At 37.5% G+C, this 27943-nt stretch overlaps 1 protein-coding gene across 1 annotated transcript in view; it reads right to left on the reverse strand.

The window, feature by feature from the left end:
- The window catches only part of LOC104620953, a gene marked incomplete at its 5' end in the record, with an annotated part of 39626 nt that extends 17738 nt beyond the window's left edge, over positions 1–21888 (reverse strand). Inside the window, 2 exons of the mRNA XM_010287315.1 lie at positions 19064–19189; positions 21694–21888. Coding sequence (XP_010285617.1) covers positions 19064–19189; positions 21694–21888 — 321 coding nt within the window. The remainder of the gene's footprint in view (positions 1–19063; positions 19190–21693) is intronic.
- Positions 21889–27943: the final 6055 nt, after the last annotated feature.

Consider the following 27943-nt stretch of genomic DNA (forward strand, 5'->3'; position numbering starts at 1 on the left):
GGAGCACTTCAACAAAAGCCTTCATGGAAAACTAAAACCAGAAAACAGGCTTTACTAAATATTATCTGAAAACCAGAAACATAAATCAGAGATTAAACAGCTGCTATTCAAGCATGGAGATAAACCGTTTGGTTTTGTTGATGTGCTTTTACAAAATGCCTAACAAAGCTACTTACACTAACCTGTACGTAACTATAACTCGCTTCCTTCATCAAATGGCTCATTCATTGAGGAGCATTTCCTTGCACGCAGAAGTGTGATCTGCTTGAGAAGGCCAGATGCGCATTACGGATATGTATGGAAGTACATAAACTAAGTGTTATTGGATACACATTATTTTTGCATTCGGCACAGAAAACTATACACACTCTTTTTCAACAGGCTTTTTTAGGCAGAGGCAGGATTGTGGGAGCAGCTGTGGCCAAAGGAAGTGTAATGAAGTGTGCTGGCCGGGATCTGGGAAGGGAGAACAGCTGTGTGAACAGCTCCCACTGATCTACTGGAATTGCGAACCTTTCCACTCCCTTAGCCATGGCAGGAGGGGATTCTCTCCCCGCTTTATTCCTTTAGCTTCCACAGAGGTCACCAACTGCCCTAGATCTAACTGGTCCAAAGGAGCTGAGGATCCTTGGCCTCATCTTCGTTGCGGGGAAACATGTTGCATCATTCATCTCCCTGGTTCATCCGTATGAAGACTGAACTGCCTCTCTTTGCTAAGATTTCACCTCAAATTAGGACAGTCAGTTTAACAACACATCTGTTTTTACATGAAGTGAATTTCTCTCACACCTTTCTTTTCTTAGAGACTGCCTCAAAACAGGTCTTTTTTTCTAATCCTACAAAATGGTCTTTTTTCGCCACCCCATGACTAAACAGAAGAGGCTAGTATTTAATTCTAATAGCCTTCAGGCAAGAAAATAATAAAGAAACAGGCATCAGTACACCATCCTGGCTGCTAAATAAACTAAGAAAAAAGCCACCCCTCCAATTCCCCATCCTTTCTCAGTCAAAGCAGTTCTAGCAATCTAGAAGTTCTAGACTTCAAGGGCAGAAAAACACATACACCTACACAAATGTATGCAATACCCAGCTGCACAGATACCATATATAAACTTCCGTATAAAACCAAGGTTAAAGAGATAAAAGAAGTGATTATTATTCCAGTAATCTGTTAACAAAACAAATAAAAGCTCAAATGAGTTGAGAAGATCCAGCTTGTCTTCTGCTCACACAAGAGTTGAAAAGCTACTCAACCTCAAGGTGAGGCAAAAGCAAAACAGTTGTTAGTTTGCCACACACAGATACCAGCAAGAAGGATTCCTTCCTCTCCTAACCAGATTCCAGAATTGCCACTGCTTAGGTTGAAAAAAAAGACAACCAGCAAAACATGGGCTATATGAAACTTCCGTTCCTTAGACTGTCTAATCCTGCAGGAAAGATTTTTTTGTATCTTTTCACATTCTTTTCAAAAACAATGGGAAAACGTGAATTCTATATAAACAAATAAGGTAACATATTCTATTAGCAAGTAAATTCAACGGGCTTTGTAATTAATTTATACATACACATGCAGTTATTCTATTCCTGGATAGAAAACAGCTGGAATCTCTTTTAAAAAAACAAGGGTCCAGCTTACTTTCAATAAATACACGAAATTATTCGTTTCTACATCATGCAGGCATTAGTGACTCTGCATCTGCTATGACAGGAAGATCTGGATGTATTACACAGCAATGAAAAAAGGTCAAATTCATTTTCCAGATGGAATCACTATCCAGGTAATTATTTGTTGTAAATTTGACAACACCTCTGATACGATGTTAAAATGTTAAGGAACATAAATGAGAAATCTCAAGGTTGAATTTTTCACTTCCCTCGTGCCTCCGAGAAGTTCAAATCAGCTACTTTTCTGTCTCTCTTTGACAAGACCACTGTTTTATTTTCTGTGACTGTAAAACATCTAAGATTGAGGCCCCAATCATGGTTTGAGCTTAAAGATGCTATAATATTTACACATACTTACATCCACATAGAGATATTAGACAGCTGAATGAAATTACCTAAACAGATGCTTGAAATCAACTTACACCATGGGACACTAACTGTTCCCATAAACTGCAAAAGAAAACCCCAAAACCCAACCCAGAGCATTACAGCACCATTGTTGTCAACACAAGGCACTCAAACCACTAAAAAGTACCAGCATGGATGCAAAACTGAACCAACAGAAAAAAAATCTCACCATTTCTCATTCTCCAACAGTGCAGCAGCTTGCAGTGCCATTTAAAAGGCCCAAAAAGCATATGCTTGTTCTTAGAAATAAATACCTAATTTAAAAGACTGGAACGACTGAGACAGGCTCGATTCACATGATGAACAGAGGTCTCAAATGACGCTTTGGAAATAATACTTAGATGAAAAGCTGTGTGTCTACTTTTACTTAACTGGTAACAAGTTCAACTATTGCTGTGTGCTCATCATTAAGAAAAATGAAAACCTTTTTCTTTAATTCAGTGATCACCAGACATTTTAGGTTTCAATTTTAGGAGACGTAAAAAGTTTGAGGAATTCCACCTATCCTTTTTACCACATTAGATTTCTAAAGCATATAGAAAGACTTTTAGAATACTATCTTGTTTTCTTCCAAATTAAAAAATAATTACCATATTCAATGAAAACAGCCATAACTTTACTACAGGATCAAGTCTTTGAAAATTAAGTCATAAAAGCGTTTTAGAAACTTCTGAAACACACACACAGAGCAAAAATGTATCATGCCATACTTCTCAAAATCTTTTGAAGACACAACATAGACAGTTTGTACATTTTATTACTATTTTTCAATACACATTCTATAAATGCAAAGATAATTTTCTAATTTACATGAAAGTTAGATGCATCTTACTTTATTTACAAACACAGAGTAGATAGAGGAAAGCGTGGTCTTTTTTTAATATTCTCCTAGATAAATACTGAATAGCTTATTTGCTGGAGACTGATGAAGAATACATAGCTGACAGGCTTATCAGCTGCAAAATCTACTTTACTGGAAGTTATTACCTGCAACCCTGTTATGCCTTTCCCAAAACCCAACTCTAATGACTAATTAAAAACTCCAAAGGGCGGGTGGGGAAGAAACGCTGAAAACTCCACTTAGTATTAAAAAAAAAGAAAAAAGTGTGTTCATCATGGAATCTGCAATTGTTACATAAGATATTAAAAAATAAAGCATGCCAAAAAGAGAAACAACAAAACCTGGACTGTTTTAAAAAAATACATAAAGCAACAGAACTACTTGATTATTATACTTCAAAGTGTATTATGACTGTTCTGATAAATTGATGATACTGATCACAAACTACTTGATATTAGTCCCAACTTAAATGGGTAACAGCAATGAATTAAAATGTGATTTCTACATACTTATGCCTTCATTTAAAAAAAGGTTCCTAGTTTTACTATGGAATTCACTGCTAAGATTTGTCTTTTGTTTAAAACATAAAATAATAAAAAAACCACTCACAAAACCACAGCAGAAGCATGAAATAATTGCAGACCAGCACGGCATGGCCTTCCCGAATCTGCAAGAAGCCTGCAACAGCAGCTATTATGTACTACACTCATCTCAATTTTGAAACCTGAAGGCAAGAATTAAAATGTAAACTGCATTTCCATCACTAAGAATATTACCAAAATTATGCGGTTAACAAGCCAACTCCAAAAATAAAACATTACCTACTGTGTCCCTCAAAAGCTACATCACAGCTCCCAGAATATTAACACCATTATGGGGAAGTTGGAGGGGAGGTAACTGGAACATAATGAGATTTAAGAACTGATAGTAACATATATTAAGCTAACAATGTACTAAGCAAGGAAAACTTGCCTGCCACCCCTCTGCCACCTTCAAATGCCTCTTCAATAGTCACTGATGTCCCCATGCCGACGATGACACCGCTAGCTGCCTGCAGTTCATTGTCCTGTCAGGCAGCTGTTTTACTGTTGTGGATTTTTCATGTCTCCAACCTTGTTTTTCCCCCGCACCTATTGTTTCCTGCTACTAATCAAACTACAAAGTCCTTGGGGCTGAAATTTTATTTTGAATACTCATTGATACTGCAGACAGCAGACGAAGAGCTTGAACCCTGTCTGGCACCTTCCTATTACAAGTAACATAAGGGTATGTTGACTAACCACAGGCGACCATGATATTACCATTCCTCAGATGAGATGGTATCATCTCTAACAATCTAGTGTACTTCACAGTTGCAACGTACTAGAAACTTGATAACTTTAGTTACCAAGCTTCAGTTTCATAAGATGCACCAATCTTGTGATCGTATCGGCTTACTGTAAAATATGTTCTAAAATAAGGTCAAGACTTCATTGTATTATTTAGATAATTCGATCTTTTTAATTTAGCTGAAGCATGGGAATACTCCATAATTCAGATACTTTACCACAGTCTTCAGGAAAGCTTTCATCAGAATACTCGAGATCTTCCTTTATCCTGTTGCCTGATCTGCAACATTCAGACTTCTAAAGCTCCTTGCAGGCTAGAGGTGAGTAACAACGCATCCTAACAGCCCTGAATTATCACCCCTCTGAATAAGTGGCTCTATTGACTTGGACTCAAGGCTAGTGCAATGCACAATCTAACCTCATCTACTCATGATACTAATATACTAATAATACTACAATACAACCGAATGCACTTTTGCAATCTGTAGCTGGAGAACTGTTGATACACTCTGATTTTAGCAAATGCTTGCTCATTGGGTCTAGCAGATGGGACAATCAAAGGTGTAAGGCGTGTAACCGTGCGGATATTTTGTCTTTGCCCTGTAAATCAGATAAAACTAAGGATCCCATCGGGACAGGTCGCAGTTTTTCTCCTTAGTGAGCGGCTGGACCCTACAACAGCACTGACAGATGCTCCTTCCTTCCTTCCTCTGTATTCGTGTTGATTCTACTGTCTACCTCGTTTTGATTTACAGGGTTTTCACAAGTAAATTTAATAGTAGACTGAAATCATGAAAAAGAGGACCCTTATATTCTGATTTAAGAGTTAAAATTCTTGATGTTGGAGACTTAAGGAAGAATAACCAGCTGACTTGAAATTAATAAAAGAGAATAAACAAATAATTTAAATTGAAGGCTTGCTTGAAATTTGCTTACGTTTCCCATTTCTCAGATTTCCCCTTTGCTCTTCCAATGCCCTACCCAGCAGCTACTGTCTGCCTTCCCATTGGCAAATAAGATACAAAAGTAACGTTACAAACAAAAACATATAAATTTTCAGTATATTCACACTTCTGAGGAATGGACAGTTTTAAAAAAAAAACAACCCAACAAAATAAAAAACTTTAAACTTTTCACAGACAAACAAATGAAGCAAAAGATTGTGCTACCATTTGTTTGTAAGTTGTAGCATATAGCACAACACTCGGACAGAATGGAGCATGAGAAGCAGCAGTGGGAAATAATACCATTTGGCCATTTTCAACTCATTTTGGGGGGGTGGGGGTGGGAAGGTGTGTGGAGCAAACAAACCAAGAATTACTTAACATTCCCTAATTCAAACCTTAAGGAAAGCAAAGTGATACTCATTCCTTGGCAACAAGTCCATCCTTGACTGGACAGCTCGGCCTTAGAGTGTCTCAAACCAAGACAAAGCAAAGGGAGATGAGCTATGCGTAGCGCAGGACGCAGACTGACAGCATCCCTTTCAGAAGTCATAGCCGAAGAGGGACATTATGTTCACCTACATTAATCTGATTACTCTAACTTGTGGAAGGGGCATGACTAATTTGCTAAGCATATGGAATTTTTTTTTTTTTTCTTAATTTACTGCTTCTGTTTAGCCATTTACTTGAAAAAAATTTCTCTTCTCTAGTTTTGTACGAGAGTCACGTCCAGATATGTTTTGGAAGCTCTCATCAAAAAGGGAACAGCTCTACCTAAAATGAAACCAAGTTGTTTATTAAATTCTTTTGTAACGTGCATTTTATTTTAAAATGTGCCAAAAAAGATTTGTAAAAGCTTGACAAAAGAACCTTTCCCAACATATTTGCTTGGTTTGTAGTCCTCAGCTGCCATAACAGCATAGTCTTTAATTGTACACCATACTTTCGTTACATGATAAAGCATCCTTAAACTGTTAAAAGTGCCTTGAAGAGCAAACAAAAGATGAATGACTTTTAGCTAGCAAAAATTGCATTTTGTTAGTCAAAAATTAGATAGGAATTTTTAAATTACAAGTCAATGAAAACAGGTCAGTCATATTTTCTTCCAACATACAGAAAAAAAAATTATCAAGACCACATTTGCAGTGAATTTCACGTGGCATAACACAATTCACCAGCGCCCCAGCGTTGGGTAATCTGTGGAGAAATAGCACAATGTCAATACAGGGGAGTAAATGCAAGTTATACCAGAAAAGATGACTTCTTTAAGACAGCGAAAGGTCCAGAGGAATGGGAAGTACTGGCCAAAGCTGCTCATCACTTCAAAGTGTGATGAAGGTCCCTGATAGCAGTATTCAAAGCTGCGTGGAATACAAGCTGATCTTCCAAAGCAAATCCCTAAAGGCCAGCAGAAAGAACCTCCTCTCTTCAGGGAGGAGGACATTTGCTACAGGGAGAGATTTTATAGAGCAAGGTTGGCGATGGGGTCCACTCAACGCAAACGTGTTGATGTTGAAATTTGGTATGTTTAAAGTTCTCCCTGTGAACAGCTTTATAACTAACACGATAGCTGCACTTAACGTGATTGCCATTACACTGCTATATTGCATCAAAGAAAAATATACTCAGCAGTAGTTTCAATTTTGACTTGCACCAGAATTTCCAATACAACAAATCAGACAGCTCAAAGGCAGATTAAAACTGATGTGACGCTCTAAAATGTATTTCCTAGTAATAGTTTTGATAATCTACAGAGCAGCATTTCCATTACCACGTATTTGACAGGACTTCATAAAATAAAATTCCTAATGAGTATCAGTAAGAAAGGCTATTTGTATTTTATATAGTTTTCCTGTCTTGAAAATTTGTTTACAAAAGTGATCTTTTCTCAAAGATTACCATTACAAAAGCCTCAAAATTAAAACAATTTTTTAAAATTTGACATCATTCTGCAGATTTCCTTAAGGATTAGTTTATGCTACCACAATTTACTTGCTTTAATCCCTTATCTGTTATTTGAAATAATATTTCATGAATAAATGACTTTTTTTTTGCTTTTTGTTGTTTTTAGAATACCTATTTTCAATCAGTCCTTCACTTTAAACATTATCTGAACAATTATTTTTTGTAAACTTACGTTTTAACATTAAATTACTAGAACTCCATTTTTTGAAGCAAAAATGGCAAAGCTGACCTTTATTTTATTAGCCTACAATTTGCTCACCGGTGTTTTCTTAAGCTATATGAATGGCTTATGTACGTTGACAACATCCCACAGATGGTTATGATTATGTTCAACAGGACAACGCATTCATTGAAAACTTTCGCAGACGCTTACCTAATGGGATGTCACATTAAACCTGACATAGTAAGATAAAGTAACTACATGCTAATTGTAACATCTCAAAAAGGTCATTTCCAAATGATATTCACAACATTTCTAATGTAATTATTGACAGAACGGCTGCACTGCCATTCATGTAAGAATGAGGTTTTAAACAAGTGCGATTACTACATAGCTTTCTTCTGCCAGAAGATGTCCTTGAATATACATAGCTGTCAACATCTTGGAAATAGATGCCCCTAACTACAAAACTCTGGTAAACGTCAGAATTCGATTTGACTACTACTTGCTTCCTCTCTTAATGCTTAATGACTAATTCCTCAGAGATACCCTTAAAAGCCCTAAAATGTTGTCCTTGGGTAGAAACTTTCACTCAGCAATCAATCGGGAGCAAATTAGATGATTGCGTTGAAATGTACTGCACTGTTTAAGCTAACAAATGAATGAAGAAAGGTAGTATATCGGAACATATGCCACTGCACTGAAGTCGCTAAAAGGGTCTGTTGGAAGAATATTTGGTTTCCAGTGAAGCTAATATGCTATAAGAAGGGACAGCGATGAAAGAATACCAAGTCATATGGAAATCCAAATATAGTGACAGACACAATTATTTTACTAATTGCTAATGAATACAGTCAAGTGGCTTCAAAAAGCAAAACTTTGCTTGGACTACTTCAGGTTTTGACCTCTGCATGAGCAAATGCATTTCAAACTGAAGCCCACCAAAATTGATTAACGGCGCCAGCCAAGGCCAGCGTGTAGTTGAAGCTTTTTTCCATCTATCACATGGCCCCAAGGATAGTTAAATGAACCTTAAAATGGCTACAAACAGCTCAATGACTACACAGACTCCTGCCAATTAGAAATAATTAGGCAGTCATTTTGGTGGTAAGTCTTTTTAAGTGCATACATAATGATGCAATGATGCTTATTAGCGATCTCATATGAGCTATGCTCAAACAGCCTGGAATAATTATGCAACTATCACAAAGCCTTGCACATCTCTGTACTTCACCTTAATGCATTTAAAAATCCACTTCATTACCTCCAGTAATTAATCCTCCATTAATTGCAGGAAAAGCCCAGTTTACCATGCTTCGTTTCTAATTATCTTATAAATAGTTATGGTTCTAATTAATGTGTTCATTAAGCTGAATATCTTTCTCAAAGCCATGCTCAGAGCAAAGGTTCCGCTTTTGAGAGAAAAAGCCTAACTAGCCATAAGGTGAGGCCATTTTGGTTGTATTTGCTTTTATTTTAGTATATTCAACCTCCTAATTGGCATTTAAAATCTAATTTGGAGGAACTTCAAGAAGACTATATAGTAGAAAAATAGGAAAAGGCTTTTCTTTTTTTTTACCCATTCTCCAATCAAGAAGCTTAGAGCTTTAACAGGAAAACTTTTAGCATATCTTTTTGATATAGACTAGTAACAGATTTTCAGTGCTATGCCACAGATTAATTTAAATTCTACCACAATTTAGCTTACCTCTGCACATTTCCATATGAGAGACGTAAAAACTATAGAAGAAAAATAGGTATCTAACAGTATATGCAAAATTTAAAAAAAACATACTACTGCCCTTGCCTTCACTTCTAGGATATAAATCAGCAGTACAGAATTACAAAAAAATTGAGATCAGTTATTCAAGCTGAGCATAATATAACCCTTTAAAGTCAAGGAGAGTTTTCCAGTTTGCCTTACTAGAGGTTGCTATGATCCTATGAAATCTGCACGAATATCTTAATATTTATGGATAAGGAAACACCATATTGAAAGCATATGTTTCACAGTATTTTGGGGGTATGCATATAAGAATTTGCAGAAAACTTAAAGATTCAAAATAAAAAATTCTATAAAAGTACAATAAAAATATTTAAGTTACAACTAATATTAAGTATAGGTATTAACTTCCCATCTTTTCCTAGATTTTAATTTTTTTTTAATTATACATTATATTTAAATACAGCTCTCTCCAGTTATGCCATGCAAAAACAAATAGAAGTTTTCACATTTTTTCCTTATGTGATCACATATTTAACATAAAATACTTTGCTCAAATAGTTACTTAAACACTATTTTAACAGTAAAAGTACAAAGGCTCTACCTATTCCTGAAATTATCAAATTATTTTGGTAATCTTTCCTTCCTATAACATCACACCTTAGTAAAAACTGGAATCACTGAAGTCAAGCGCAGCCTTGCCGTCAACTCCGATAGGGCCTAAGTCTTATACCAATAAACCGATCTTAGGACCAGATGAAGTGTTGTCATCTATACATATTCTTGCTCTTGCATTTCAGGGAGACAGGGTGCCTTGCCTTTAGAAACTGGCAGTTTCCCTGCTGGCAGTGCCCTACTCTAGCTTTAAAATTGCCTCTCACCTGAGCTCAACTTGAACGATGGAGGCTTGACCCGTTTTTCCCCCAATGCACATTCTGCATACGTGAGCATCTCACCCTGTTCCCCTGCTCCTCACTAAAAGGGAACAGAAGAGCCAGCTTTCAGACCAGCACGCTGAACCACCCCGATGCATAGGTGCGGGAGGAGAAGAGGCACTAAAGGACGAAGGCGCAGTCAGGAAAGTGTCACGGTACCCCAACTTTAATCAGCATAATCTGGCATGAACTCACTCCCAAAGCACACTTTGGTCATAGCATCAACAAAAACTGGCAGCTGCCTATCTGGATCTTGATGTACAGTTGATTTATATGGGCATTTATAAAATACATGATTTTAATTTGTTTGTACAAAGGTACCAAAAATACCGTCTGCAGCAGCTACTGTCCTACTCACGAAGACAGCAGTGCCCTGCTGCTGAGCAATGGCTTCAGCTGCAATCTTGGACAAAGCAGTGATCAAAGAATTCCAGGGCACGTATGCTGATTTATACAGAAGAGTGATCATCTCTAAAGAGCAAAACAATCACTAAAAAAAATCCTCTAAAGCAAGAGTCAGCAACTACCACTTCTGCCACAAAGACGGATTCTGAATGGCATACAGCACAGCTAGGAGCAGAGAATACCTTGGGAAAAACAGCGAAGAAAGGCAGCGGTCCCCAGGTCCTGGCTCCCACAAAGTTCCCGACTAGCTTCCAGCCACGGAAGCAAGACATTACTGATGAACAACATCTAGTCCCTCTGATAATTAATTTCTCCCAGGACCTGATATATTTCTAGCAGCCTATTTAACCTCTAGTTTGAAAAAAGCATAGCATCAGGCACAACACACTTCAAATGTTGCTGACCCCTGATCCAAGGTGGCTGGTTATAAGAACAATAGTCTTGTTATAACTGCCCCTCATGTAACTCGAATACAGTAACACAAGAGCAATATACAGAGATAATTGAGAAGGACTATGGTAACCAACCTATTAATACGTAAAGTAAACATGGCAAGGAATCTGTGGAAGAAACAGTAATCCATCCTTAAAGCCATCGTCAACTGGGAAGCTGAATTAGGGTTGTACAGGTAGTCTTAACTCTGGCACATACAACTGCAGCCAGGCTGACTTGGGTACATTCAACAAAACTCAGGCTGAATTTCTGAAATACGTGGGGTTGACAGCTACTTGTATTCTACCGTTACAGGGTAACTGTTACTCTTGCTAGGGTTTTTTACATTCTGATGAGTCCCATAGAAAAGATATAGTAAAACACTTTTTCAGCAGAAATGCATGTTTTTCACCTGCATCTTTTTAAACTAGATTCTGTCACTGTTGTATGTTATTAGAATTAGAATGAAAGATAGGAATAAAGTAAGCAGTAAAACGTTTCTACTAAATTGTAGAATTTTGTGTTTCACATTTTGATAATCACATTCTAGAGACCAACACTGGTAACAGCAATTCACATAGCAAACAATGATGGTCTTGTATTACCAATGCATCTTTAAGACATCTGCTATATGTTGGTTTGCATAGCTGCCTCCAGAAACATGAGCTCTGCACCAAAAAAATAACAGATTCTATTTCATGGCCAGAGCTTTGGTAGCAGAGAAAAAGAGGATTAAAAAAAAAGTTAAAATACATAGCAGTTTAGAATGCAGACACATCGAAATCAAAAAGCCAGTTCTCCACTAAGGGGAATTGTATTATTCCTCTTGTCTTCTTGAGTATCTTTTCCCAAACAGAAAACTGAAGCTTAAAAAAAAAAAAACCCACAACCCCAAAGAGCACCAACGTGCAAATGCACCCTTTCCCAAAGGGAGAAATAAAAGGGTTTAGAAAAACAAGAAGCTATACTTAAAACACATTCTGTATACATAACACCTGGACTGCTTTAGAAAAAGAAAGTTTACATGTAATTAGACTCAATATTTAGCTCTAAATGAACAGCACTTATGCATTCATATGTTTTTAAGGCTTTTTTTTTTTTATACCAATGAAAGGCATCAAAGCAACTGTCACTAGCAGCTATCTGGCCTTATTGATAACTTAAGGGCCCTTGGCATTGCCTTATGAAGTTTAATTTCCCAAAGCGGTCAATTAGATCTCAGTAATGTGCTCATTGGTGGGTTATTGCTCTAGGATATCTTCAGTGCTACTGCTTCACCTCTGTATTTTTTCCCTGTATAGTCATGTAGACAAACTGTTAACTTCCTTTTGAAAAAAGTCAGTTATTATAGCTAAAAAAATATTTTTAGAGACTATTGGTGATACTACCTGTAATGCAACAAGATCCTAAATAAAAACTGCAGGTTTTGATTTATTGTGGGAAAAGGAAGAAATATGATCTGACGCTACCATCCACAGAAAAACTAAAGATCACATGAGCAAACTCCGTAATCTGAATTTCACTAGTTCGCCCCTGCCCCAAGCCCTTATTTGAAGTTTAATGAAAGAAATACTACAATATCTTAATTAAATATACATTCTAATGGATCAAAGACTCCAAGCTTCCCCTTCCCCACCAGTAAGAAGAGACACAAACATGCAATATTTACACTGATTCCTACCATAATTATGTGGGTCTGTACAGCTAGTTGAATGTGAGTGTGTTAATTTGTGTAGCAAAGACAGAAGATCAAAACTTGAAAAGAATGGTAACTCCAGTAGCTACTACCAGCCAAAAAAAAAGTAGTAATCAAGCATTTCAAAAGAAATACGCTGATTAAATAGTATTGCTTGATTTCTTATAGGACTTTTATCTGCTTCTGTTTGGAAAATTCTTGGATCCATTTCCAAAGGAGGTATTTCTAGAGCATTTTTATAGCTTAAGACAGCTTTTCAACACTGTCTGACAATATGTACCCCAACCATGTTCTTCACAGTTGTCTTGTCACTTCTTGTTTCTTACAGCAGATACACAGGAAGAGCCATGTTTGTACCCTCTCCCCCCATAGCTACCTCACTGCTCCAAGTCAATATGGCTATTGTTCCTCAAACTTCACTTCCCAATTCCTTCCATCTCCTTCCCATCAGCCAATAATCTCACATTGCCCGATGTCTGTCGCATGGTCAATTCAGAAAACCTTCCCTTCCGGAAGCCTGTAACAGCTAACAGCACCTGTATCGACACTTATCCCTCTACTCTTCAACCAAAGCCAACTTTAATCCATACATCCGCATCATATTTAAATTTAGTCTTTCTTCACAACATTCTTTTAAAAAAAAAAAAAAAAAAATCAGTCTTCTAAGTCTACACAACTGCAACTGTCCTTATTTGCATGATCTTTGCCCGTTACTTGAGCCATTTCATTCTCTTTTTTTCCCTTTTTTTTTTAAATTAATCTCTCCTCCTGTTCCTCCATAAACTCTGTCTAATTTCCAAGGCCCCTCATAATTTCACTCTTTTTTTTGTCTGCCATTATCTCTTCTACTAGACATTGCTGCTGACATTAATGTCTACCTCAAAATGTACATCCCTTTTATCTTCCTCTCTCCTAAGAACCTTTATTTTCTTTTCAAGCTGATGCTGTTCTAGAAAATTCATCCTGAAGTTGTTCTTAATTAAAACCCTACATTGTAATCTATTAGAAGCTATCCATTAGTGTGTGCTAACCAGAACAGACCAATACAGTCTGTAACTGAAAGGAAGTTCTGAACACAAGTTAGTATAGATTATGCCTTGACCCGACACCTCTTATCAGCTGTAAGATGTGACAGGCCAGGGTTTTAATTTGGGAAGACTCTAACACATTAATACTACCATAGTCAAAATAATATGATGCATGAAAAAGTGAGAGACTAACTGAAGACAGACCCATTCCTATTCACCATTCCAAGTAACGCAAATACAAAAGCATTCAATGATAATACTGTTTCTACGTTTGAAAACTCTTACAAACACCATTTCATTGTGCAGTATCAATTCTTCACTAAAATATTTCCTAGAAATGATTTGGATTTATTTTTAAGAAGATATTAAACAAGGAAATTCTCAAAGACCAAAAAAAAAACCCTCCAGCAAAAGACGACTGACCCTTGCCAGTACTAAAAGCTTAAGACCTTCCCTATGCAGAGGCAGGCTATAAAGAACACCGGTAGACAACTGATACATAGCAAGGGTGTACAGCTTGCCCCGCCACGAGTAAGTGTCTGAATGCAGCTATGACCTTTCTGAGAACAGATCAAACCCAATGGCAAGAATCTCTTAACTTCAGGGTAAGCATTGCCTAGTATCGTGCTTGTGTGTGAAGCAGCAGCATTGAAAATGCATCTAGAAAGGGCTGGTGGGGAATTCTTTTCTTGTAATTCCATCATCACTGTGTGTCATAAACCAGGCAATGCAAATTACACTATCTTTAGAAATCACTAAATTTGTGAACCTGACTATTCAGTATCTATACCAACACAGCACTACTTTAAAGAAATTAGTGGGGTTTTATTATCATTTATTTTATGACCCTTTTCACATTGCATTTCTCTAACTGACTAGAGGACCTTATTTTTAAATATTACAGACTATAAGTGCTAAACATGACGAATTCTGCCAAGCTATGAGGGTTGAACATAAGTTAATCAGTCAACAAGCTGCTTTTTCCATACCAAAAACCCCGCCTGTTCCAAAGCCACCCATAAGTAGTAGGTAGCCCTGTCACTGGACTGCAATAAGATGCACACATTTCAATATTAAATCAACAAGACTGGAAGAATGGTAAAGAAATAAGATGTAAACCATGCAGACACACACACACAAAAAAAACCAACCCAACACACTGATCAAACACTTCCTTCACTGACAGTCCAAAGGCATCAATTCTACAAACAGGATTATTTTACACATGATATTTTCTCTTCTTAGATCTGTATAGATGTACTAGCCATTATTGTGTCAATCTAAGTTGAACTGTGTTAAAGATATTTCAAGGCAGCAGTTTTCAGTTGAACTCAAAGGGTAAAGCCAAACACACTTGGCAGACAATAAAAACAAACCTCCATATTTAAAGGCAATTATAGCGAAATACTCTATAATCACAGAATTGTATGAAATCAAGGAATAAAGGTTAACATATTTTGGTTAATTCTATTTAAAGCTACATGAATTAAAAGATTTGCATTACAAGTTCTGATGTAAAGTATTTTCATATGCGATTAACTTGCAGAACAATTGCAGCAAAAACGCTAAAAATATTAACAAGACTCTATCCACACAGAAATTATATGAAATCTGAGTTTCTCCACTCCAGAGAAGCATAATATTCTAATAAGAACTATCCTAATCTTTATCCAGCAATAATTTCAAGATGATATTATTATTCTCATTTCCTTGAATAATATCCATACTCCAGGGCCATTTTCCTTCTCATATTCAATATCATGCATGCTTGTATCAAGATTCCTTTCTTCATATCCTGTCACAGTATCAATCACTGCCTCCTGTCCACTCAATCCACTTTTGATTTATCAGCCGCCGTCTTTCTGGACTCCATAACTCGACCCAAACCATTTTAGCAAGACATTGACAAATAGCACCCAGTATCACATCAACCTGTTCCACTTAGTAAACTAAGAAACAGTAACTGTGACATCTCTGCATAAGTATTCCATTCTGTTCCCCAGACTGATGTATATTAATGAGGAGATGGTATTTGAAATGCTTCTTCCACATCAGCATCTAATATGATCAAATTAGGAAATGGGATGATTTATTAAATTTCGTAGAGCTGAAATATTTCTTTATATCACTATATGTGTGGTTTCAGAAAGTGAGCTGTTGCTTTCAATTTTTCTACTGAGGATGTGCCTGCATTTCACAGACGAATTATTGTCTTTAAAAAGATTGCAAGAAGGCAAAATGTTATTAAGCAAATGCTCAGTAAAACAAACTAAATCGGTTTTAAAATTCCTAATTTAATGTAAATCTTGGTTGTTTTGCTGAAATTCAGTTTGGGATCTTATTAAGTCATATTTGCATTGTACTATCTTGCTGTAGGACAGCTTTAAATTTATAGCATTACGAGTAAGCCCCGCTTCTTTGACTCTAAAAAATGCATCATAAAATAGTTATAATATGCACAAGTTTTTTTATCTCCTAAAACAAAATAGGAAAAAAATTCACTTTAGGTTACAAACAATACCTACTCAAAATGTTTTTAAAACATGTCATTATAAAAATCTAACTTTTCAAATTAAAACTTTGTATTTCAGTATTTTACACAATTGGAGCTCTGTAAATAATTCACTCAAACACCTACGTTAGACAAGTTACTAAAAAAAAAAAATTACAGTGCAGCCATATACATTTTTACCAACATTTTCACCACCTTGAAGAACAAAATACCTTAATTTGATGGGGGACCATGGGGAGAAAAGACATTACAGGATACGGGATTTGTACCATCTGTATGACTTGTACCACAACCAAATCCAGTGACTTAAAGATACCATGTAATGGATCTTAACTTCCAATATGAAACTAGTTTTCTAGTGTCAGTCCCACTCCCGCGGGGGGGGAGGGAAAAATCACAGTTGCTCAAGTCCTAAAGGTGGTTCTCTGCAGGTACAACAGCAACGTTACAAATCAAGTAGCACAGAGATCGTCTTCGCTATTGCTGTATCTCACATGGCCGCTTTTCAGGCGGGTCAGCAGATTCTACTCCCTGCCACTGGCAATTCAGAAGTTGGGGATCAAGAACACTGCAGTGGCTAACACACTCTTTACTACAGCAACGCAAGGTCCCTGCCCGAGTTCAACTGCTGATTATTTTATTACCTAGTTTACCTACGTGTTTTCTTTAGTACTTACCTTTAAAAGTCATATGAAAATAAGCTGCCCCACCCCAAGCAAAAAAAAAAAAAACCACCCACAAATTACAGATGTCAAATTCTAATGGAAGTTCCACTTCAGCACTACAATTACATGCATTTCCCAAGACAAATATTGTCTCTTCGCATTTAACAGCTTTGAATGGATTTTTCTTGTTTGACTGCTTTTTTAATTCATTTCAGCTTCTGGTACCCACAACCTCCAACAGCAAGGGCTTCCACAGCTTAATTATGTGATGTATCAGAACCATCTCCTTTTGTCTGACTGGGATCTGCCACCAGCTGACTTCATTCCCTTCATACTGGCCCCAGGTCTTACACTGGAGGAGATAGGAAACCCTCATTCCTTAATCATCTTTTCACACATTCTTTTTTATTTTATTTTTTTATACCACTCCATCACATTCCTTCTTTCCCCCACGATCTCTTTTCCAGCCTGAAGAATCATAGTGTACTCGGTCCTCTCAGGAAAGCTGTTCATGCCTTCGATCGAGTGCACAAGACAGATTTTGAGATAGCGAAGAAAGGAACTATTTAGCACAGCTGCGACTGCCTCAACACTAACAAGCAGGGAAAACACAGGCCTCTGGTAGCAGCTTTCTGCAACCCATTTAACTCTTCTCCAGAAATGAGATTAATCCATGGCTTCTCAGTGTAACATTACAGCAGAGAGCAGACTTGGAAAAAATTGTCATAAAGAATTCAATGTGTCCTGTTGGGTTTAGTTTTATGCTCTTAACATTTTAGTTTTATGCTTCTAACATGCCAAAAGACTCTTCAGTTATAATTTAGGATGTTATTGATAAATATTTTCCCTGAAGAACCATGTCTGTGAATAGTAGTATCATTTAAAGTGACCTGCAGCTATACCTTCATAGCTACACTACTGAACAGCTAGTATATTTTGTATATAAAACATTTTATATACAGTATTTCCTAGCACAAAATAATATAAACAGTAGTCATGTTTTTCAAGTTTTTAGGTGCGTAATTTCCACATATTGCAATGACAATTAACATCAGTAAACCCCTTGGAAAAGGTGGCCATTAGACTATGTCTAATGAGATCTGCAATTTACACTTATTACAATAAAACATGAGATCTTTAAATTAGGTTATCATATTTCCTAATGCTGAGTATCTGACATACTGAAAAACACCTTCACTTTCCACCTTATTCTTTTGACATTTCATTGTTTTAAAACTGATTTTCTTAGCAAAACAGTGGATATTTACAGGAATATTTCTACACACAGCACAGTAGCTTATCAGCAGTCTACAGCTCAGAGGGCAAGGATACTCAAAGAGAGATCAGACAGTTTAAATAACCAAATTGCTACTACAAAAGCACTGTAGCAATAAGTGTCCAGGCAGCTATTATAATGAACAGCTGTGAAGAAGTCATGAGAGAATACAAACAAGAGTGTGAAACATTTACATCTTTCAACAACAATTTTTCAACACTTAGAGGGAACAGCTCTACTGATTTGGTATATGAAAATAACATGATTTACAAAATTCTAGGTGCAGATACACAAAATTACCTGGCTGAACACCTGTAAACACATACCAAAAAAGCTCTGATCTGCCTGACACACTCAATAATTAATTTAAATTCAACAGAAAATGCTAACAGTAATTCTCACATCCAGGGATAAACTTTATTTAAATTTTTTAATTGAAACATACACACACAAAAAATTGAGCTTCTTTTAATTACAGAAGTAGATAGCATATTTTCTAATAGAATTTGCAACATCTGATTAACATTTAAATATTTAAGTTATGCTTATTACTGAAAATATCCATTTGTCACAATCCAATTTCTCAAATATTTCAGCACTATAGATAACTTTAAATATTAAAAAGAATTCGCATAACTAAATACTCACTTCTTTCCAAGACAAATACAGATGAGAAAATAACAGTTTAGTCTGATCTTCAGGGAGCTAATGTTATGCATGGAAGTTATGGAAATCAGTAATAAAAGAAGAAAAAAAATCGGTAAGAAAAAAAATCCACAAGAAGTTTTCAGATGATTCAGTTAAACCAAGGTGACTTTATTAATGTTACTTGCACTTGGTCAAATGTAAAATATATAACTCCTCTTCAAAACCAACTGTTCCACCAGTGTAATTTAAAGATTTAGCACATGAAAAGCACAGCATAGATGTTTCAAATTAGGAAGAGTTTCAAGTGACATGGAGTTTAGATGATCACTTGCAACTTTTTTTCCTAGTATATTCCAAACTCAGTAATGATATAGATACTTTAAAGTAATGTTTTTACAGTAGAAATAATAATTCTTTCTCCAAGAGTCTTACCTTCTTGTTCTACTTTTTGATCTTGATCTTTGAGACCTGTAGGATTTGCCTCTACCTCTTGATCGGCTACGACTGCGTTTTCTTCTAGAACCATATGAAGAACTACTGCTCGATCTGTGTCTGCGTCTAAAACAAAACCACGCTATTAGTATGCTACAAAAAAAACCCCAAACAGGAAAAAAAATGTAGCAGTTTACTTAAAAGGTCCTTATAGACCTGTGTTTTTTGTATTATAACATGTTCTAGAAGCCTCAAATACCACTATTAAACTGTAATAAGTAAATTCACATACACACGGGCAATGCCTGTCTTAAAGACCTTACATTCTAAAATACACATCTCAAGACAGAAAAAGGGCAGAAAGAGAAACAGAAGTTAACCTATTTGCCCCAAATCATATGATACCTCAAGGGCAAAGGCAGGAACACAACCCAGCTCACAACGTTTTTAGTCCCATGACCATCTTATAGGAACTCATTCCCTCTCTGCCAAATCTAAAGTTAAAAAAAACCAAAACATTTAGACCTACATTCTCAGCAGGATTTACACAGAAGTACACCGTATGGGACAAGGACTACAACTCCAGCACTAAAAATTAAATCCATAAAGTGGTAATTTCTGCATTGCTGCTCTATACAATTGTTTCCAGACATACTATGTACATTCATAAAATGTGAACATAAAAATGTTTTTTAAATAATGTACACTCAAAAATATTTTACATATCTATTTATAAATTTACAGTGTAATCTCAACTTTCTCTGCTTTGATACAGGCAGCCATCCCCCCCCTGTTTTTTAAGTACAATTAGTAATCAAATAATCAATATTAATTTATTCCATCTGAGCTTGGAAATTTTCTCCTGAGTTCAGCCAAGAGTCAGAGTAGTATTTTCCCTTCCCTCTCCCCCCCCCCAACCTCCCCATTTCATTTATTCAAGGAATAAATTCTTATGCACATAGGAGAAAAGTGAAAGAATACATACTAAATACATAAATTAAACCAGCTAATCCCAAAACTGGTGGGAGGGATGCTTCCCAACTCTTAACCTTTTGTAAAGTTTCCTCTCAGTACCCACGTCCCTGACAGCTAACCGAACAACAATTACAATCCTTATAAGAACCTCCATATTTTTGGCCTTTATTATGTTTGAGTAATATTAAAATATTACACCACATAAGAAACTTTTCTGTAATCCAGGATGTAGTCAAATGTGATATGTGCTTATCTAGCATAAGGGGGAAAAGGTGCTGTATTACCTACAAGTAGGGCTGCAATAGTCCAAACTGGAAAGGATATATAGGTTTAACTACTAAAGACCAGGTCTTCATCGGAGAAAGGAATGCAATGCTCCTGCTAAATGAAGAGGGAAGAACAGTAATCTTACAGACTGCCGCTTTTGATTCTTAAGGGTCAGGAATAAATCCAGCAAGACCCCAGCGTGTAATAGTGACTTAACTGCCAAGAGCAAATGCCCTAAACTAAGGGCAACACAAAGGTACCAGCCAGATCCTAAAAGCAGACACTTTTGTCTTTTCTGGATTCAATTTAAGTCAACTGGTCTTCGTCCAGACTCTAATCTCCCTCCAAGCTCCGTTTTTATCTGCAAGATAGCCATGCCTGCACTGGACTAAAGAGATTCATAAAGCTGCATGTCATCAGCATATTGTTGGCATCGAAGCCTATGTCATCTCACTGTGTCCCCTAAGGGCTGTATGTAGATGCTAAGCAGGAACAGAAGAAAGGAGGGATGGAAATAAAGAACTAAGAAGCCCCCCACAACCAGCCAACTTGCCCCTCATCGGCACACTCTTCTGCCAGCTAAAGAAAGGTTTGTCAGGAGCACTTTTGAATATATTTAGAGTGCAGTTAGACACAATGAGTATTCTCCAGCTCCACTTTAATTAATAAATTGACCACCACCTGCTCACTCCAGGATCACCACAAGTCAGAGGGAGACACAAGCAGGGTATCCAAAAATGTCAGGTACAGAGAGGGGCCTCTGATGAAGGAAATATGATGTTAGGTCAAGAACAAATTGGTAGATACAGCCACATGATCTGTGTTTCAAACACCTGGCTGACTACCGTATTCTGTACACATAAAAAAATAGCAAGAATAATGGTGAAAACTAGCTGTTGCAGCAAATTTATAGATCTGCTGTAAAAATCACTCTTTCTACTGAGAAAGTCTACCTTGTTGTCTGGAAAGACCTACTTGGTTTATTACAACCAAGAAAAGTAACACAGAATATTCCCTAACTAGTTGAATGAAACTACTTTTCAAGCTGGTGTTATGTATGAACTATTATATTTCCAAAAAGAGATTCCAAATTCATTATTTAGAAGGAGAAGAAAGGGAGAGTTATTTTAGTAGGCTGGTTTTTTTCTGGTTTAATAAGGAAGTTATCTCTGGATCTGCATATATACCGGTTTTGCATTCTTGGAGGGCATGGAAGGTGTTTTGGTTTTTTTTCTTTAAATGTTAGTGAAAATATTGCCACATCTTCCAAGATTCAGAGCAAACTGCCGTAAAATTCCAAGGTAGAGCTGACTACACAATGGATTCAAACACTTCTAGCTTTCTGCCATAATATGAAAGAGCTCGATTTATAAACAACTGCAATGTACCTTTTCTCATAAGAATGCGAACGAGACTGGAGATCTCGAGACCGTGACCTTGACCTTGATTTCCTTCCAGATTTTTTACGGCTGTATGTTCTGCTGTCTGAGGAGCTACTTGACGATGAACGCCTGCGGTGTTTCTTTTTCCTTCTGCTTCTGTTCTCTTCTTCTGTGTCCGAGGAACGACGTCCCATTTTTAAACTACATAAAAACAAAAATTCTAAACTGTAACAAAGTCTTGTGTCTACATTACATTGTTGTAATATATATACACGTATATATAATGCCTCTACGTATATAAACCAGCATACGGCTATACCATTTTTAAAAGTTACCATGCAAGTAGAAAATTTGGTTTGTAAGCAAAAAATAAATCAAGATTTAAATATGAGATATCAACAAATTCATGTTACCAAGTAATTTGAAATTTACATTGTCATCAAATTTGAATTAATTTATCACAGTATTAAATTATTGTTCTAAACTTTCGCAAAAGATGTTTCACAACCATTTAAACACATGTAAATGTACTGATAAAGTCATTTATATATCAGAACACATTTTAACATATTTTTACAGTTTTGCCTTAGATATTAATTTTTTCAGAAATTTGAGGAGTAATGTATAAGATACTTCTAGTATCTGATATTTCACTGTAAGAGCCATGCATTTCGTAGCACAGCACCTTTAATGTTTACAATTATAAATGAAGATCCATAAAACTTACACAATTAACAGAACACAGTCTATCGACTTTAGTTACTGATGTGACTCACTTCATGTGTTTTTAGACTGTGCAATTAAAATAACATCTGGTTTTGTCCTACTTCTTATAATTAAAATATGCATTGAGAAAAAAAAAATCAAGAAAGTTATTTTTAAATTAATCTAAACTAGAGTTAGGTTGATTTTGATTCTCAGTCTAGATCCACTTAGTTTTAAATGGCTTTATTCCCAAATCAGACGTATAAATACTAAACTTCAGAATTGTTTCCTGATTGTCAATGTGTTTACTTGGACAATGTTTACAGGCTTTGATAAGGGATTTGGAAAAAAAAACAGTTGGAAAAAAAAAAAAAGGGGGGGGGGGCAGGCAGGGGCAGAAGCCTGACATTCATTTATTTGTTGCAAAGATGATCATCTTCATTTGGAACTCCTAAGAGATGAGTTTCATTGCTTCATGATTAAAGAAATGCTGTAATTCTTGACTTTCCAAGATGCAGAATACACATAATACTTTAAAACGGGGTTTTTTGGCCCAGCAGTATCAGCCCTGTCCACCCAAGACTTCAAGACCCCTCTTCACACACACTTCAGCTAATGGCCGTTACTAACAGCCCCTCTTCCCAAGAACAAACAGTTATTTCAAGGCTCCCTAGCTACTTCTGCACTGGGAAAACGGGAACTCGTAATTCTTTAACATTCATATCAACAGCTAGATCACAAATACATTTTGCCACAATATCACTCGTCTTTAACCAACAGAGAAATATTACAGGTCTGCGTATTTCTAGCATAAACAGGTTGAACTTGTTCCTTTTCTACATGCAAACTTTTGCCCTTCCTCACACCTTTTAGCACCTAGGCAGCAAACCCTGATCTCCAAGATAGAGACTGAAAACAGAACAAGAGAGAAATTCACCATTAAGTGTGTTTATGCTTAAATTCACAAGGCTTACATGCAAATCCAAGTCTTGATTACGCTAGGCCTTTCAGTGAAAATGTGGGACTGCACCGAAAAAAATAGTTTATTTCCACAAAGTCTCTTAAACCTCCATTTTTACTCTCAAGTTCCCAAGACAGATAAAACTGGTTTACACACAATTATACTTGCTACAGCCCTACAGTGATATACCTAAACACCCAAGCAGGCATGAGATTTGCAAAGTTGGCGTACTGTGACCAACTCTCCCAAGGGAGCTTTTCAGGTAGCTACAAAGTACAATAAATACACGGACAATGCTGCGTTTGACAGAATTTGAAGACCCCGTCCGAGATGCAGGTTCACTTGTCAAATTGAGACACGCTCCTCCCACGCTGCTGCAGCTCGTGCTAAGGACTGCCAGACCCCTGCAGCCAGGGCGAGGGAGCTACAGCAAGCACAGGTCAAGAGCCAAAGGGATGTTCTCCTAGAAAGCCCCAAGTTCTGGACCTGGCATCTACGTCAAGGAGAGTTTCCATGTTTTATCCAACAGTTAATGCGACACACAAGACAGTCCCTTAAGTATCTGGATTTTCTTTGATGTTCACTAGAGTTCAGTTACTGCCACAATCAAAACAGTACCTACGTAAACGCATACCAAGTCTCTGTGGATTGCAGACGGCTCTTCGGCACACAACTTGGAGCTATCAGTTCCACTCCTGCAGCCAGCAGTGCCTACTAATTAGCTGCCACTAAGCTTTGCTGCAGTGAATCCCTCTGTATATGTACTTCACTTCTCAATAGTTTCTGTTTTCAGCACTTTAATTGTTAACCTTCAGCTAACAATCTAAACAAAGCATTTTTTAAATATTCAACTTAAAACAGCAAACCTCCGTGCACCTAAAACAGCAGTATTTTAGGAGGACAAACTGCCATGCAAGAGAATGTCTTTAAGTTTTTTCTACCATCTTACTAAAGTTATTCTGCACAGATTTTGAAAAAAAGACAGAGACAGTACTTTACAGACTATTTTATCTCATTTAAGGAACGATGACTTTATTTACAATTCTGTAGAGGAATGCCAATTTATATCAATGCACCATCCTGTGCAGTCATCTTAATTTTTTTCCCCTCATAGTAACAGATGTACAGAGCTCCAAGGTTATCGAACAGTAAAATAAAGCTCTTCAAATATATACCGATAGAACAATCTTCAAATGAATGTGAACTTGAATCTCAAACTTAAAATAAGCTGAACTGCTCAGGAAGATGAAACTACAACACACAGATTTTAAGTTAAAAGCTCACAGCACATAACTCATGACAGCAAGATTAATGAAAGAGAGCAGAGAAACAAAGAGTACAAAAGACATTTCTGCTGAGATATTCGCCACTCGACAAGGGTATCATCATGAGCCAGAACGTTACACCTCAACATGTATATCATCTGTTGTTTAACTTCCTTTTTTTGCCATCAGCTTTTTTCCCATTTGGACACTGGACTAAGCAGCATAGAAAACTAGTGAAACGCACCATGTAAATCTCAGTTTGGTGTTTTCAGGACCAAAGAAGAACTACATTCTGTGGCCCTTCCCTCGTACAGGACAAGCTCTACAGCATACATGCACATGCCTGAGCCTCAGGAGCTGCAGGAGCACTGGGTTTACCGTGGATGAGCTACAGGACAAAGGCACAGGGGTAACTGATGCCTTATACGTTCCAGAGTTTCCACTGGAAAAGAGGTTGCCAGAAGCAGACTGTTGATCCTGGGACAATTTGTGCGGCCGAGTCCTAGTAGCTGCCTCCTGCGGGGATATCTCGAACAGACACTTGTTACTTGGATAAACTTGTCTGACAGGCACTACCCTTCACCAGGGTCTTTGGACCATCCCTTCAGTACACAACACACATTTTCCTGAAAAGACACCTCTCATAACCACAGCACTTGAGAATAGACAATTATCAAGACCTATAACAGCTTAGTGTTCTCCCTGACTACCTCCTACTCCCTCCATATTCCTCAAGAGACATGGGAAAAGGGATTGCCAGCATTAATCAATCACAGCAGCTGAAGCCTAACAGACAGAAGAGGTGTTCTGGTGGGTCAGCGATGGTCACAGAATCATTAAGGTTGGAAAAAAACTTTAAGATCATCAAGTCCAACCATCAACCCAACACCACCATGCCACTAACCCACGTCCTGAAGTGCCACGTCTACACGTTTTTTTGATCGCTTCCAGTGATGGTGCCTCCCCCACCTCCCTGGGCAGCCTGTGCCAATGCCTGACCACTCCCTCCGTAAAGAAAGTGTCCCTGATATCTAGTCTAATGGTCCAGACACCATTTCCACAAACAGGACTCTCTAATAGTACCTACAGTTCACAGAGGAGAACTAAGATCACTCAGGGAACCTTAATTAGGAAAATAACGAGGGGGGAAAGAAAAGGCAAACAGAAAAAAATTAAGACTCATTACACAGCATCATATGCTGAACCTCATGGAGTTTTCCTGTCTGCCTGTTTCCATACAAAGTCTGTAGATCCACCGGTACTATAGAGTTAACAGAGGGACATAAGAGAGTTCACCCCTATAGCTATGGGGAATCCCATTTTCAAGGCTCCTTATCCTTACTTCTCAGGCAGAAGCGTTAAGCCATACATATCTGCAATATGAGATACGCTTCTGCCAACCCCTCTTTATGTGTAGGCACTGTGGAAGATACAGCTTTCAATGCCTGGTGAGACAGAAGAGGCTTTTATCCTGACTATGGAGCAATACTAGGAGAAGGGGAAGGAAAGGCCTGTTAACAAGCACCAACAGCAATGAACGGTTTCCAATGAACTCGGAACCTGGGTTACATCCCAGGCATTCGTGGGAGACACCTCCTGACCATCACATCAGTGAGGCTCACTCTTTTCCATCACCCAGCCCCAACCTTCCCCCTGCATGGTTCTCTTCCAATCTTAGAACATTCATCACTCACCCACTTCTGAATTTAGATCACACTACCCTGGTCAAATAGCAAAGGAACACCAAGAATTCAGAAGAAGCTCTTTCAACATACAAGGATCCACAGCAGCTACATGGAAACTCGTGCTAAAGCCCAAGCTGGAACACATCACCAAATTTATCAGCTACCTAAGTATTTTTGAAGACTGTAATGAATGTCTGTGAACTTCAACATTCTGAAGGCTTGCAATTTGTCTAAAAATGAACAGCTTCTCAACAGCTGGACCTGATAAATTTGAAGTCCCTGTTCTGGAGCACACGCACGTTGGAGTATCTAAAAGACAGGTCTCCAGGCCTTTGTTTTTTTAATAGTTAATTTTTGTTTAAGTCTTGTTTCTGAAAACTGCTGCTGCAACACCTTGGTTGAAATGAAAACAAAGCACATGCTCTCATACACACATTTTGCCAAGAGAAACTCCAACGTCAAAAATTTCAAAAGAACTATTTACACTTGGCAAAGTTACAAAGAGTGCTATCAAGCTCACCTGCAAACAGCTAAATAACCCCCCGCTCTGCATTTGAAAATGTAAAGAAAACATAGATGACACAGGAAACAGAGCAACTTCTCTAGAAAAATCTATTCAAAGAGAGTAAGGTACACTTTAAAACATAGTAAGACATATACATTCATTGATCTGACTCTGCTCAATCTTGTTTCATAGGTGTTAGAATTATTACAAGTGTGCAGCACATTTTCAAACATGAGTTTTAACATTATTATTGTATTTGCTGTGGATTGTAAGAAAATAATATCATTTGGTTGTTTTTAATCAGAGGCTCTTATCCAGTGAACATTACTGCAGCAGACTACAACTTGAGCACAGCACCCAATTAAACAATACAATCTTTAGTTATCATCATTAGTCAAAAGTGATGAAGACAAAATTACCTCATTTGTTCAGCATCAAATCCAAACACTTTATGTTTGTTAGTTACTATGAAACTTTGATTATAACTGACTTGCAATAATCACTAACCACCTGCACTGTCTAGGTTGCATCTCTACAAACATCCTTTTCGAGGATGATCTTTTAAGAAGTATCCACCAAAGAGTACTGAGAGAGCTGGCGGAGGAGCTTGCCAGGCCACTCTCCATCATTTATCAGCAGTCCTGGTTAACAGGGGAGGTCCCAGAAGACTGGAGGCTTGCCAATGTGACGCCCATCTACAAGAAAGGCCAGAAGGAGGATCCTGGGAACTACAGGCCTGTCAGCCTGACCTCCGTACCGGGGAAGATCATGGAGCAGTTCATCTTGAGAGTGCTCACAGGGCATCTGCAGGACAACCAAGGGATCAGGCCCAGCCAGCATGGGTTCATGAAAGGCAGGTCCTGCTTGACCAACCTTCAATCTCCTTCTATGACCAGGTGACCCGCCTAGTGGATGAGGGAAAAACTGTGGACGTTGTCTGCCTGGACTTTAGTAAAGCCTTTGACAGTGTCTCCCACAGCATCTCCTGGAGAAACTGGCGGCTCGTGGCTTGGACAGGTTTATACTCTTCGCTGGGTGAGGAACTAGCTGGACGGCCGAGCCCAGGGAGTTGTGGTGAACGGCATTGAATCCAGCTGACGGCCCGGTTCCCCAGGGCTCGGTTCTGGGGCCAGTC

This window comes from Phaethon lepturus, unplaced genomic scaffold (genome assembly GCF_000687285.1).
Source record: "Phaethon lepturus isolate BGI_N335 unplaced genomic scaffold, ASM68728v1 scaffold14055, whole genome shotgun sequence".
In the NCBI taxonomy this organism is placed as follows: domain Eukaryota; kingdom Metazoa; phylum Chordata; class Aves; order Phaethontiformes; family Phaethontidae; genus Phaethon; species Phaethon lepturus.